Source organism: Acipenser ruthenus, chromosome 38 (genome assembly GCF_902713425.1).
Source record: "Acipenser ruthenus chromosome 38, fAciRut3.2 maternal haplotype, whole genome shotgun sequence".
In the NCBI taxonomy this organism is placed as follows: domain Eukaryota; kingdom Metazoa; phylum Chordata; class Actinopteri; order Acipenseriformes; family Acipenseridae; genus Acipenser; species Acipenser ruthenus.
The window spans coordinates 9,609,977-9,625,318 of record NC_081226.1 but is presented as its reverse complement, the minus strand read 5'-3'; the positions used below and the strand labels follow the sequence as shown (position 1 = coordinate 9,625,318).

The 15,342-nt window shown below is 43.6% G+C and overlaps 2 protein-coding genes across 4 annotated transcripts in view; both read left to right on the top strand.

Moving 5' to 3' along the window:
• The window catches only part of LOC131706988 (zinc finger protein 79-like), a 168,854-nt gene that overhangs the window by 29,332 nt on the left and 124,180 nt on the right, over nucleotides 1–15,342 (top strand). The window lies entirely within an intron of this gene.
• On the top strand, nucleotides 2,031–14,163 carry LOC117434246 (zinc finger protein 501-like). 2 transcript variants are annotated; one of them, XM_059008985.1, is made up of 7 exons: nucleotides 2,031–2,339; nucleotides 5,258–5,768; nucleotides 6,859–7,050; nucleotides 11,305–11,580; nucleotides 12,260–12,361; nucleotides 12,470–12,500; nucleotides 13,854–14,163. In XM_059008985.1, the coding sequence occupies exons 2-7, from the start codon at nucleotides 5,288–5,290 to the stop codon at nucleotides 13,927–13,929; spliced, it is 1,158 nt and encodes a 385-aa protein (XP_058864968.1). In that variant the 5' UTR covers nucleotides 2,031–2,339; nucleotides 5,258–5,287; the 3' UTR covers nucleotides 13,930–14,163. The 2 variants fall into 2 exon arrangements, with proteins under 2 accessions (XP_058864968.1, XP_058864967.1); XM_059008984.1 differs by lacking the exons at nucleotides 11,305–11,580; nucleotides 12,260–12,361; nucleotides 12,470–12,500; nucleotides 13,854–14,163 and having other exon boundaries at nucleotides 2,037–2,339; nucleotides 6,859–8,649.

Here is a 15,342-nt window from a genome sequence, read left to right as displayed (position 1 = left end):
CTTTAGCAGGACAGTGCAATACTATTCCAGTCAGACTAGTCTTTAGCAGGACAGTGCAATACTATTCCAGTCAGACTGGTCTTTAGCAGGACAGTGCAATACTATTCCAGTTCAACTCCAGTCTGCTGCACGGCTGGAGAGCTCAATCCCCTCTGCTGACTGCTCCTGATGCTGATCCGAGGTTTTCCTGAGACAGATGTCAGAGACACACAAGGAGGGGTCAGAGTTTAACTGCAGCAATAACAGAAGCTTTAAAGAATGATGACACTTCCAGGCTTCAGAGTGATCAAGTCCCATTGAAATCACAGAGTGCATTCGAAGGTAAGGAGCAGCTGTGTATCAACTGTAAAGAGACTGTGTGAAATGTGCTATCTATCTATCTATCTATCTATCTATCTATCTATCTATCTATCTATCTATCTATCTATCTATCTATCTATCTATCTATCTATCTATCTATCTATCTATCTATCTATCTATCTATCTATCTATCTATCTATCTATCTATCTATCTATCTATCTATCTATCAAATCTGGGTTCTTTGCTGGTTTGTTTTTTTTTTTGGTCAGTCTCCAGCTCCAAAACGGTTTGAATTTTGGTTTGTTTGACAGGTACAAAGGAAATGGCCCAGAATAGTGCCTTTTTCTGGTTTGTTGAGCAATATTCATTTCATGAGTTATAGGGATTTGACATATTGGTTCTGCGCATGCTCATTACAGCTCTTGCTGTTAGATGTCCCTTATGTAGTGTTCCGCGTTTCCGGTTTATTCCGAATTTTACCGAAAAATTACAGGATTTTTTTTTAACTGGAAGTCGGTTTTTACTGATTTATCCCAGATTTTTGTCTATTCAATATTATCCCGGTACTATTTTTTGGGAAATACACAATAATTTGATTAAAATGCTGTTTTATTTTGACTCCGACATTGTAATAGCAGCTCTACACTGTATCCTAGGATACAGCAGATGTTTAGACGTCAGAGGATCACAACACGTTAAATTGCGGTTGTCTGTCACTTCACAAACACACTATCACCTGATTATATTGGCCAATCAAAGTCAGATTTTTTGTGGCAATTGATGGGCATAGTAACCACTAGCTTCATCAAAAACTAAATTAAAAAAATATATATAATATTTTTAGTGGATGAGGAATGGGGAGAAAACGGAAATCAGTTTATGAATATTCAAAAGAAAACAAATGTTTCGAAGTATGAAAAATACTTGCAGAATTGTGTCAGATGAGGCAGAGGATGTACGGCGCTGTAAATACTGCAGTACTGAGGTACATGTTCACACTGACAATAAAAGAACATACTGAAAAATAAATAAACTAAAGTAATAACGTGACAAGCAATCCATTGATGCGACTTTTACGCACGCTTTAATAAAAAAGAAAGCCCGAAATGACTGTTAATGAGTTTGTCAGAGCGCTGTGCTTTGCTGGACAGACACTGTTTATTGCAGAGAGGTATGTATTGGTGACGTCGTGCGACAGTACTCTCTGTCCATCAGCTAAAACACTGACTAACAACGACAATCTTAATCGTAAATATGACAGAAAATGGTTATCTGCAGAGAGTTGTATGTTGTTCGTCTTCGGGAGTGAAAAAAAACATGAAGTCACAACTTATCATGCTTTTTTTTTTTTTTTTTTAATGATTCAATGTACAATAAATGATCTCTTTTAATTATTTTTTTATTTATCATGTTTTTTGACGCTGTATAGAGTCCCTGTTGTTAATCTTCCCCTCTAGTAGCACACAGCTCGGGTATTGCAACACTTCAGCAAGTTTAATTGGAGTCAAATTAAAATTTTAAATGCCCGAATACAGAAATATTTATTAACATCATTCCTCACTTGATGAACTGCTCTACAAGGACAAACAGACACACACACACACACAATTATTATTATTATTTTTTTTTTTTTGTGACGTGGTACTGGTATAAATAAATAATAGAGAATAAGAGAAAATATGAGAGTATATATAAACCTTCAGTTTCCAAACAGTGAATTGTCTGGAAATAGTTCTTTACAAGCACAGTGAGCTCCACATTCAACTCAAATGGTGTCTAACAGAGCACTAGGAAAGAAGAGGCTCCCTCCCTCAAAGAGAAAGAAAGAGCGCCCCCTCCAGTCTATAGAGATGTAAAGCAAGGAGACGGATTCCATGCGCGCACAGCTGCTTCACTGCGGAACGCAACCTTGTCATGTGACAGAGTCAGCTGACAGAAGGGCTTCAGTGACGTCTTTCTTTCAAAATCAACAACAAACGCCAGAAGTCCGTTTTGAACTATCAGATGAACCGGCTGAAAAAGAACTGACAATAAAAAAGTAAGTTGCATTTTTAATTTAAGTTTAATTGTTTGCGACGCTCGGGTGCGGGAGACCCAGAGTTTGTTTGTAAAATGAACACGGCATGGCGGCATCAACAAGACCGATTGAATTTCCTTTGAAGTCAGACCTGTGTGACAAACAGCCTCTGCCTGCTGCTGTATTACTGTGAGCCGCGGTGTTTTCAGCTCGGTCAATGCTTTCTGTACCAGCACAGGCATGTGATGCTATCGCTGTAGCTGTACTTACAGTTACACCATAGGCTTTTCAGCACGATAAGTAATTTAATATAACTAATTCATTGGGTTTCCGCATGGTATAGGGATTTTGTACTCGAACAGGCATGTGACAATAAAATGCGATAAATCAACCATAGAGACGCAAGAGAAACGATATATTGTAGCGATCTGTACTGAGTGTTTTGTGTTGTATTGTTTTGTGAAGCTGTTCCGTGTTTTCTCTGTGTCCTGAGTGTATGGAGGGCCATCTGGGTCAAAAACGTGTGCTACACGTTTCAAATAAATCACTACGTGTATTGAGGTATGACACAGGCCCGGTTTTTTGGGATGGAACAGTCTCCCGTTTTGATTGGTCCTCGTCTGTCACAGGAATATGACGTCAACTCGAGTTGGAAGGCTTGGAGGCATTGTGATCGGAGAGAGATCTGCTTCCAGAACCTTGCCATTCAAATATAATGTGCTATTGTGCTGTGCTAATATAACAAACTATGGATGACTTACTTTATATACATTGTCGTGTTGTGCACGAATGTAAGACTTTTTTCTTTCAAATAGCATATATCTATAATCGTTTGCATGATTTAAGTTGCGCATATATATATATATGTAATGTGTGTGCCCGCTATTAGTTCCCTTTCAATTCGAAGACGACCGCCAATGACGTTACGTATGGGATATGCCTGCCCAGGTATCGCTGAGCTCTCTATACCAGAGCTGCTGATAGGCCCCTTCCTGGGATGATGCATTCGGTCCCGCCCACCGAGGGGATAAAACTCATCCAAAGGAAGCCGTTTCTCTTTCTCCTTCTCAAGACGGTACAGTAAGACCTCTGTGTTGAGATGAGCGTGTTGATAGAAAAGAGCTTCTCGAGTCGAATCGAGTTCATTGTATTTCCCTTGCATTCGTGCTGAAAGCTGGCTCCCCGCTTTCCTGGAATCAACGACTTTGAAGAAGACAGAGCCTTTTTGCCTTTCTGTCTTTCAGCAGCCTCCTTGCTTGCATGACAGGCCGCTGTTTGTATCTGTCCGGCGTGTGTGAGCGACTGCCTGTCACCTGCGAGTGGTTGTCTATTTCTTTCTTGAGAGTACACAGTTCCTCCACGGGCCTAGGCCTTGCCGTATCCCCGCTGTCGAGTAGACACTGCCACCTGTGTAGGCCCACCCACCTCGGTGAGTCAGGCCTTTCTTTCTACCATGTTTTTGCTGCCTGCTTCAACTCACCCACCGCGGCTTCGGCCTCGTGTCCCTCTGGTACACGCCATGCGCTGACCAGGTGTGTGTGACCGCGCGGTTAGGGTACCCCCCCCCCCCCCCCCCCCCCCAGTGCTTTGGTACCGCGGCGCACGCGAAGCCCTTGATACTTAGGTACCTCGGTGCACAAGTGCTCAGTGCGTACGGCTCACTCAGTATCCTCGGTGCGTCTGCACACTTAGTGCCTCAGTGCTACATCCTCCGGTGTTTAAACCATGCCTTTGGGGCTGTGCAGACATCAGGCATGGCTAAAGTCCACGCTTGCACGTTTGGGATGGTTGCGTAAAAGATATAAACAAGACCTTGACAGTGATCGTTTCATTTGTAGGGAAAAATTGATGAAAACTGAAAAACAATATTAGTGAAAGTCAAAAATATGTTTATTGGTGCAATACAAGAATAGAACTATTTGAAGAAAGCAGAGACACATGCTCTGGGTCACAGCGGATGGAATCTGTGCAACAGACAATGGCTGCAATCACTTTTTAATAACATAGAACACTCCCCTATAATGACATCATTTGAGACCCTCCCCACCTAAACCTGTATGTGGCCAGTCCCCAAGCCTCACAGACATTCCTTTGCATCTGTAGATTCTCTGAGATTCTCTCACCCCCCATGCAATCAAGCAGAGCAGAACAGAGACCCTTTCCACAAATGCCCATAAATGGTCATATTTGCTATCCCTGCATTCCAAAATACCCCACCTAAACTCTGTGCTCAATGTCTCCCCATTGAAAGTACCATACAAACAATATATTAATATGGACTATCAAATTTCCTTACACATTGTAAAGTATAACCATACATATAATAGTATTTTAAAATATACTTAATTCTTGAAGCATTACACCTCTTTGTTTCACAACACAAGGAGTGAGCTGAGAAAAGCAAAGTTGTGATGCAGTGTATTTTGAAGCTGTGCGCGGACAGGCCACCACAGGTAACCACGAGCAAGGTCTCCGAGCCGGCAATTATAACTCCTGGGGAGAAGAGAGGGAGACCGAAGGAGACGCACAAAGGCATTTGTTATTTATTTAAAAAAAGAAACATTTTGTGATTGGCAACTGCCAGTCCTTTAGAAAGTTTTTGATTAGTTTTGAGGCTATACAGTCCTGTGTAGCTGCTTTTATTTTCTGTTTTTATTTTGTCCTGTGGATTCAGTGTGGCTCGCTGCAGCGTCCATTCAAAGCCTCTTCCAGTCAGATGTAATTTAAAATAAATAATAATTTTCAACTCCTCAAAATTCATCCATTACTCTTCAAACCGGACTCTACAGGTTAGATTGATAAATTCCTCTGGTATTACAAACTTATTACAAGAAACTCTATGTCCCTTCGATATTAAAGCCACTCCTGCTATTTAGGTCATATTTTGTTGGCCCCTTGAATGGCCTTTACTTTATTTAATTTTTTTTTTTTTTCACCAGCAGTTACTAAACAGAATCCCGCGTGCTGCCATGGACAGTGTGAAGATGGAATCTGTCCAGATTGAAGAGGAGTTCCCTGAACTTGAACTTGTCCCCATTAGAGTGGAGTTCTCTGGGCTGGCTTCCCTCCCCATTAAACAGGAGCTCTGTGAGATGCAATGTGACAGCAGTCAGCCAGAGGTCTCTGAGATTAAAGCAGAGCACAATGAATTGGAGATCCCCCAGACAGAAGAACCCCTTCCTGTTAAACAAGAAGAGGTGCTGGAAACTGACCGTATTAAACAGGAGCCCCCTGAAGTAGAGTTTGAGCACATGGAACCAGTGAAGGAAGAATCCGAGGACTTCAAACCAAACATCCCTGAGCAGGAGCCTGTACGCCTACGGGAGTGTAGCGTGGTGCTGGAGAGAATCTGCGTGAGAGAGCAAGGCGCTGGAGAGGAAGGCTCTCCCAACAGCACGCAAGGAGGTGGAAAGGAAGACGGGCGCTCCCATTCAGAATGCAGTCTAGCAGGTGAGTGACTCCCAGTAGCTGTGACATTGTCATTCTAGATTGCATGATATCCACAGTGTGGTTGAGAGGGAGGGAGGGAGCATGTAGGTTACATTACTAGCTATTTGTTTTTCCTGTACCACTCCAACCACTTAAAGAAAGCACTCGCTACTGGTGAACTTCAGATACAGATATAATGTAGTCATTGCCTGGGGGGGGGGGGAGGAGAAACAAGTAGTGTATATATCATCATAAATGTTCAATGTAACAATATATAGATATTATTATAGTAATAATATAGTAATGCTATTGAAAAATATATAATTGTAAACATTGAAATAGACCTGAAACATTACAGGAGAGCTTTGAAGGCAGATTTTGGTCCCAGGGCTCGGTTTCACCAGCATCAGTCTTTACTGACTCTGCTTTTACACACAAAGTAAAGGCTATAAATTTAACTTTGCTTTTTTAAACTGATGTATCCCAGTGCAAGCCCCCACAGCTTAAGTTCACATGCTTTCATCCACTCCACCACTTAGCCACATGCCCTAAGCCTACAAGCAGTCTGTGGCAGGGTGCCTCGCCCCTGTACGGATTTATGTTGTATGTGGTGTGTTATTGTTGGTGTGGATATAGTGGTTCACTGGGTATAAACTGGGCTATGTAGCAGGAGTGTTGTTAAAATGTATATTTGTATTTAGGCACCAGGATTGTACAATCACTTCACGTGCATATAGAATGTGCATTAGTATGTGGGAATGAGGATTGCACAAATTGATTCACGTGCTGGGATTCAAGTGAATGATTAATTAGTAATTGAATCCCAGCACAGCTGTATATATAGATACATGGATCACTCACTCAGGGTTGGGTGTTCAGAGTGGAGAGCAGGAGTAGAGAGAGAAGGTAAAAATAATAACAAATGCTAGTCGTGCTGGGAGCACGTTTTGTGAAAGTGTTTCGTTTTGTTGAAACTGTTTATTTCGAATAAACTGGCGCAGAAGCACAATTCACTCACCGCTCTGTGTCCTGTATTTCCTCGCTTGATGTCACCACCAGCCATCCTGTTCACACAGTCCCTCTTACTTTCTTTCCTGTTCATATTTTCCAGGTTCCAGTCCAGCAGCTAAAGCGAGGGCGGGCGCTGGAGAATATCCTGACTGTGGGAAAACTTTCACCCAGTTAGGGCATTTTAAAACACACCAGCGAACTCACACAGGAGAGAAACCGTATCGCTGCTCTGACTGTGGGAAGAGTTTCAATCACTCTGGAAACATGAAAAAACACCAGCAACTTCACACAGGTGAGAAACCGTTTCACTGCTCTGACTGTGGGAAGAGTTTCAGTCTGTCAGGCAGCCTTGTTTCACACCAGCGAACTCACACAGGAGAGAGACCGTATCTCTGCTCTGACTGTGGGAAAAGTTTCAGTCAGTCCGGAAACTTGAAAAAACACCAGCGAATTCACAGAGGAGAGAAACCGTATCGCTGCTCTGTCTGTGGGAAGAGTTTCAGTCACTCGGGTAACGTGACAGCACACCAGGTAATTCACACAGGAGAGAAACCGTATCGTTGCTCAGATTGTGGGAAGAGTTTCAATCGGTCAAACAGCCTTACTTCACACCAGCGAATTCACAGAGGAGAGAAACCGTATTTCTGCTGTAACTGTGGGAAGAGTTTCAGTCGGTCAGGCAGCCTTGTTTTACACCAGCAAATTCACAAAGGAGAGAAACCATATCGCTGCTCTGACTGTGGGAAGAGTTTCAGTCAGTCCGGAAACCTGAAAAAACACCAGCGAATTCACACAGGAGAGAAACCGTATTGCTGCTCTGACTGTGGGAAGAGTTTCCGTTTTAAACACAACCTTCTATACCACCAGCGAATTCATAGCGGAGAGAAACCTTAAAGACTGTGTTCAATGGGACTTGTCACTCCTGAGGGGGAAAGAAAAACGTTAACCTTGCATTAGAATCCCTGTGTAATTGCTGTTTTGTGTATCACTGTGACAGAAATATAATGAGTTCTGGTTGTAAATCTCCCTCTCGACCTGTGAGGGCACTAAGTAGCGAAAGGCTTTGGACAGGTTGTCCTGACAGTTCATTCCCTGGGTCGAGAGGTCAGTCAGCCTGGAAAAAGTCGAGACTCCGTTGCAGGAACGTATTGACCTGGAAGGTAAACGAGGTAGCAGCTGCAGGCAATAGTCAGCTGAAATCGTTTAGCAAGGGGTCATGCATATCGTAAATCTTTTCCTTCTCTTGGGTTTCAGAGATACGAGGAGACTGGAAGGACCGGGAGATATCCCCAAAATAAAAATAAAGAGTTTGTGAGTGTTTTGTTGGTATTTTCTGGTTTGTAACCGTCTGTGTTTGTTTCGTTAAATAGCACTAGACGGCTAAACACAAATCCGGAGCTGTCGCCAGGGGCCAGCACAAAGCCGGGTCACCACAGCACTTGTTTCACTACTATAGCACGTATTATATTGTACTTCACCACAAGCACTGAGAGCACTCACTTTGGACCTGTGATCCTGTGTGTCTAATTGTGTGTGTTTTGTACCATGTTTATTGTTTGCGGAACTGCAATCCTTTTTCATTACTGTGCAATACACATTGCTGTGTACTGCCAGCTCATCAGACAATTGGATTTCTAATCATTAAAACCCTCATTTCACCCGTACTTTGTTGTCTGTTTGTTATTGGTATTACTGCATCCTCTCTGCACCTGATATACACCTGCTACTAATTACCACTTTGCCACAATTACTCATTAGATAACATGCAAGCCTCTCACCGTACAAAGCAGAATAATCATACTCACTTTAAAACAGATCATTGGTGCAGCATTACAATTTCAACCCATTTCCTTTAACCCAGGACCTTTTACAGCTCAGAATTTATAATCTGAGAGTTACAACGTCTCGGTAGCACTTTATAATGAGATCCAATGATAAACACTTTATTAACCCTTTATAGAATACTTCGTATATAAACTGTGAACAAACAGGTTATAAATATTTATAAAGTACCTTACTAGCACTATTATTAATGCTTTATTAGTTAAACGTTTATTAATGATTAATAGATGCTGTATAAATATCTATTTATAAATAAGAGTTAATAAAGGGTTTATTAGTTGACCTTATAATGACATTTAGAATGTGCTTGAATAATCTCAGCTCCCTAAGCTGATTTGTCCTTAATAACCTCATTTATAAATGGCTTTATAGATATTTATAGCTTGCTCTTTCATATTTATACAGCATCTATTAATCGTTAATAAACGAATATATAGTTTCAGCTTGTTCCTGTCTTGACTGAAACATTTGGTGTTACCTTTACAGATAAAACAAGAAGGAGCCTCTATACTCCAGCACTGCCTATGACTCTCTAAGGAGCCTCTATACTCCAGCACTGCCTCTGTCTCTCTAAGGAGCCTCTATACGCCAGCACTGCCTCTGTCTCTCTAAGGAGCCTCTATACTCCAGCACTGCCTCTGTCTCTCTAAGCAGCCTCTATACTCCAGCACCACCTCTGTCTCTCTAAGGAGTCTCTATACTCCAGCACTGCCTCTGTCTCTCTAAGGAGCCTCTATACTCCAGCACTGCCTCTGTCTCTTTAAGGAGCCTCTATACTCCAGCACTGCCTATGACTCTCTAAGGAGCCTCTATACTCCAGCACTGTCTCTGTCTCTCTAAGGAGCCTCTATACTCCAGCACTGCCTCTGTCTCTCTAAGGAGCCTCTATACCCCAGCACTGCCTCTGTCTCTCTAAGGAGCCTCTATACTCCAGCACTGCCTCTGTCTCTCTAAGGAGCCTCTATACTCCAGCACTGCCTCTGTCTCTCTAAGGAGTCTCTATACTCCAGCACTGTCTCTGTCTCTCTAAGGAGCCTCTATACTCCAGCACTGCCTCTGTCTCTCTAAGGAGCCTCTATACTCCAGCACCGCCTCTGTCTCTCTAAGGAGCCTCTATACTCCAGCACCGCCTCTGTCTCTCTAAGGAGCCTCTATACTCCAGCACTGACTCTGTATCTCTAAGGAGCCTCTATACTCCAGCACTGCCTCTGTATCTCTAAGGAGCCTCTATACTCCAGCGCTGTCTCTGTCTCTCCAAGGAGCCTCTATACTCCAGCACTGCCTCTGTCTCTCTAAGGAGCCTCTATACTCCAGCGCTGCCTCTGTCTCTCTAAGGAGCCTCTATACTCCAGCACTGCCTCTGTCTCTCTAAGGAGCCTCTATACTCCAGCACCGCCTACATCTCTCTAAGGAGCCTCTATACTCCAGCACTGCCTCTGTCTCTCTAAGGAGCCTCTATACTCCAGCACCGCCTCTGTCTCTCTAAGGAGCCTCTATACTCCAGCACTGCCTCTGTCTCTCTAAGGAGCCTCTATACTCCAGCACTGACTCTGTATCTCTAAGGAGCCTCTATACTCCAGCACTGCCTCTGTATCTCTAAGGAGCCTCTATACTCCAGCGCTGTCTCTGTCTCTCTAAGGAGCCTCTATACTCCAGCACTGCCTCTGTCTCTCTAAGGAGCCTCTATACTCCAGCGCTGCCTCTGTCTCTCTAAGGAGCCTCTATACTCCAGCACTACCTCTGTCTCTCTAAGGAGCCTCTATACTCCAGCACTGTCTGTGTCTCTCTAAGGAGCCTCTATACTCCAGCACTGCCTCTGTCTCTCTAAGCAGCCTCTATACTCCAGCACCGCCTCTGTCTCTCTAAGGAGTCTCTATACTCCAGCACTGCCTCTGTCTCTCTAAGGAGCCTCTATACTCCAGCACCGCCTACATCTCTCTAAGGAGCCTCTATACTCCAGCACTGCCTCTGTCTCTCTAAGTAGCCTCTATACTCCAGCACTGCCTCTGTCTCTCTAAGGAGCCTCTATACTCCAGCACTGCCTCTGTCTCTCTAAGGAGCCTCTATACTCCAGCGCTGCCTCTGTCTCTCTAAGGAGCCTCTATACTCCAGCACTACCTCTGTCTCTCTAAGGAGCCTCTATACTCCAGCACTGTCTGTGTCTCTCTAAGGAGCCTCTATACTCCAGCACTGCCTCCGTCTCTCTAAGCAGCCTCTATACTCCAGCACCGCCTCTGTCTCTCTAAGGAGCCTCTATACTCCAGCACTGCCTCTGTCTCTCTAAGGAGCCTCTATACTCCAGCACTGCCTCTGTCTCTCTAAGGAGCCTCTATACTCCAGCACTGCCTCTGTCTCTCTAAGGAGCCTCTATACTCCAGCACTGCCTCTGTCTCTCTAAGGAGCCTCTATACTCCAGCACTGCCTATGACTCTCTAAGGAGCCTCTATACTCCAGCACTGCCTCTGTCTCTCTAAGGAGCCTCTATACTCCAGCACTGCCTATGACTCTCTAAGGAGCCTCTATACTCCAGCACTGCCTCTGTCTCTCTAAGGAGCCTCTATACTCCAGCACTGCCTACATCTCTCTAAGCAATAGGGGGCTCTGTGAGAATCTCACTTTGGAAGACGCTGTTTCCGACTGATTTGAATATCTTGGCCAGACAGCTTCACAAACACTAACCTGTCTTCATGTCATCTTTTCATAGCTCTGTTCTCCAGGGTGACTCTGTCAGCCTCTCCAGGAGCCACAGTGAAGGAGGGAGAGGCTCTTAACCTGACCTGTGAGGCAGTAGTGAACAAAACCCCCCGCCCTCAACTCCACTACACCATTGTGAGAGACGGGGAGCCTGTGACTAACAGCACTGACTCTGCACTGTACAGCATAGCCAGCACTGAGAAGAGCCACACTGGGAGCTACACGTGTGCTGTGGAGTCACAGGGAGTGAAGAAGAGCAGCCAGGAGCTACACATTGAACTGCAAAGTAAGATCTAAACCCCGTCCTAAACAGCTATCCTAGTTATGTGAAGGGCTCTGTAATCCTTTGAGAAGTGGAGATCTTTCGTTGTGATCCCTCCCACAGTGTAGGATTTAGTTTGGCACTAGTGCCTTCACTGTGGGATGTCCTTGCTTTTACCCTTCCTCCTTTTTAAAATGAATTTGTATGACTATTACAATCCTCTTTTTAAATGCAATCACTGAACTTGTGTGTTCTTGTAAATGTGAACCCATTATATTCCCAGTGTGAAGACATAGAGCCTTAACAGAGCACAGAATTACCAGCAATTGCATCACAATGGATTGGGAGCAGATACTGCACAGTACAGACACAGTGTTTAATACTTTGCAAATTCACTGGTGTGTGTTCCCCACTAATGGTTCAGCTTTATATATGGGTGGGATTACATTTTAAACAAATCATTCTCTTCCACTTTTTGAAATGCAATCAAAGGAATTGATTTCCCGGGCTGAGTATCTTATAAAATGATGGTTCAAATAGAATGACAGTTACAGCAGGCAGACATTAGAGTGACAGAGTGGCGAGATGAAGGCTGCTACTACTGAGCTAGTGTGAACAGGGTAGTGTTCTTGAATAGCTATCAGCTCAGTCAAGGTGTATGGACGTCTCTAGCACACACTCACACTGTACCTTCCTTCCCCAGCGTCCTGGCACAGCGCTGTTGCTGTTGGCTACAGAGTGAGCTTCTTTCTGATTCATCTCACTGTGTTCACTCTGCTGCTCCTTCGATACTGCAGGATCCGAGGTGAGACTCCCAGGAGGTGCACACATTCAGGCTTCTTGTTGCAAGTTTGTATTTAATTTTGTTGATACAATTATAAGAAACTGAACAATCTGTATCTGTTTTGTATAGGTTCTGCGTGTATCGCTGGTGCTAAATCAAGGTAAGTCAGTATTAGCCAGTATGTACTATTGTACAGACAGGGGGCGCTCTCTATCTCCACCTGTCATCATCCTTTACAGGACTGGAAATGGAGACGGAAACGTTGTGATGAGCTCTTTAAGAATCCCTTTTGCACAATATAACAGTACCTTTCACTTTGACCTGTGTCTTAGTGTTACAGAACTCCCTCCATGAACCATTGCTGTCTCCTTCGGAGCGCTAACTAAACATTTGTCAGGAACCTATTCTAATAAACCGGACAGCTAAGCTGTTTACCTGCTGAAAAAACACACGGTTTTTAAAGACGAACGAATAGGCTTTCCACAGTACATTTCATTATGATTGAACACACCATCAATCAGGATCTCCACACAGCAGCAGCCCTGAGCAGCCTGACTGCTCTCTTTAAATACGCCGCGCATGGCTCTGATTTACAATGACAGCCAGGTGCAGGGGATCATTAACACTAATTAACACACGTTTTCACATGTGTTTGGCAGGGAGGATTTTAACCCCCTCCCTGCTGTGTTACAATATATAAACAACCGTGTGAGGATTGCGTCACACTCCCGGCTGTGCAGCTGCCGTGCTCTTCACACATTTGGGATTTGCAAGATGCTGATAAAGAGCAGGGATATTCCTTAGGAGCGCAACACATTGCGATACACTATGAAGATCTCAGAAGATCAATGCTGGTATTCTTTGCATCAAATCATATCCCGGTTTTGAAGAGCGTCTAACTTATTGGGTCCTGGAAATGCTGTGGCAGAACTTGATGCAGGTTCGTGTGCGGTAAGTGCTAAAAACAAAAGTGGGACTCACGCAGTCATACTTTTTGTATTGCATGTAACAATGCAAACTCATCTTGCTTTTTATTGTTCACAAAAACAACAGCAGCTTACATGGCTTTGAATGATACCGTAGTGTGACGTTATAATACATAGAATAATGAAAACAGTGCATAGTTTAACCGAGGCGTGTGGCCAGGGCCACATTCCGCACATGGATTTGTAGGGATAACCCCATCCCTGCCAAATTTAAATTTAAAATATCCAAACTTTATTGACATACTGGGTCCATGTGGTTTTTTGGTTTCCGGATGATAAAGATTGACGGCTTTGACGTTTGATTCAGAATCGTTATTCTTTGATTCAAGTTCAGTCTGGGGTATTGCACATTTCTCACAGTCTCTTTACAGTTGATACACAGCTGCTCCTTACCTTCGAATGCACTCTGTGATTTCAATGGGACTTGATCACTCTGAAGCCTGGAAGTGTCATCATTCTTTAAAGCTTCTGTTATTGCTGCAGTTAAACTCTGACCCCTCCTTGTGTGTCTCTGACATCTGTCTCAGGAAAACCTCGGATCAGCATCAGGAGCAGTCAGCAGAGGGGATTGAGCTCTCCAGCCGTGCAGCAGACTGGAGTTGAACTGGAATAGTATTGCACTGTCCTGCTAAAGACCAGTCTGACTGGAATAGTATTGCACTGTCCTGCTAAAGACTAGTCTGACTGGAATAGTATTGCACTGTCCTGCTAAAGACCAGTCTGACTGGAATAGTATTGCACTGTCCTGCTAAAGACCAGACTGACTGGAATAGTATTGCACTGTCCTGCTAAAGACCAGTCTGACTGGAATAGTATTGCACTGTCCTGCTAAAGACTAGTCTGACTGGAATAGTATTGCACTGTCCTGCTAAAGACCAGTCTGACTGGAATAGTATTGCACTGTCCTGCTAAAGACCAGACTGACTGGAATAGTATTGCACTGTCCTGCTAAAGACCAGTCTGACTGGAATAGTATTGCACTGTCCTGCTAAAGACTAGTCTGACTGGAATAGTATTGCACTGTCCTGCTAAAGACCAGTCTGACTGGAATAGTATTGCACTGTCCTGCTAAAGACCAGACTGACTGGAATAGTATTGCACTGTCCTGCTAAAGACCAGTCTGACTGGAATAGTATTGCACTGTCCTGCTAAAGACCAGTCTGACTGGAATAGTATTGCACTGTCCTGCTAAAGACCAGACTGACTGGAATAGTATTGCACTGTCCTGCTAAAGACCAGACTGACTGGAATAGTATTGCACTGTCCCGCTAAAGACCAGTCTGACTGGAATAGTATTGCACTGTCCCACTAAAGACCAGTCTGACTGGAATAGTATTGCACTGTCCTGCTAAAGACCAGTCTGACTGGAATAGTATTGCACTGTCCTGCTAAAGACCAGACTGACTGGAATAGTATTGCACTGTCCTGCTAAAGACCAGTCTGATGAGAATAGTATTGCACTGTCCTGATAAAGACCAGTCTGTACCATAGACCTACAAATAATTGATTACTCATTGATTCTTTTAATGAATTCTTTGATTTTTTTCATGGATTGCATTGTGTAGCTCTGCGAAGCACATTACTCAACAATGTCTCTATTCATAAGCTAGTAATCAATAAAGTGCTTTACTCCACCAGTGTTGTTTTATATTATTACTGAAACCCCTTCAGCATGTATTTGAACTTTCAAAGTATTGGGAGTCTGAGGTAGCAAACAGTCACCATGACTGACTTACTGGTAATGAAATGATGTGTGTCCGATCTGTTGGAAGGGGAGTGCTGTATTAAATAAATGAAATCTGTGTTATTTAGGCACAGCATTATATTTTACAGTACCTCTGTAATCCAGCACACTGTATAATCCGGCACAATGTTCCAGTCCCAAGCAGTGCTGGAATGGACAGCTTTACTGTAATATCAATGCATTGGGGTCATGCTGAGCATTCAGTCAGACAGGGCTGGTGCATTTTTTTGCAAATATATTTTTGTCAAATTTGATTTAAAAATGGTGAATAC

Bases quoted from the DNA above. Each gene is read 5' to 3' on its own strand.
- LOC117434246 (XM_059008984.1), top strand. From the start codon at position 5,288: ATGGACAGTGTGAAGATGGAATCTGTCCAGATTGAAGAGGAGTTCCCT. The intron at 5,769-6,858 runs GTGAGTGACTCC...CATATTTTCCAG, and splicing joins TTCAGAATGCAGTCTAGCAG to GTTCCAGTCCAGCAGCTAAA.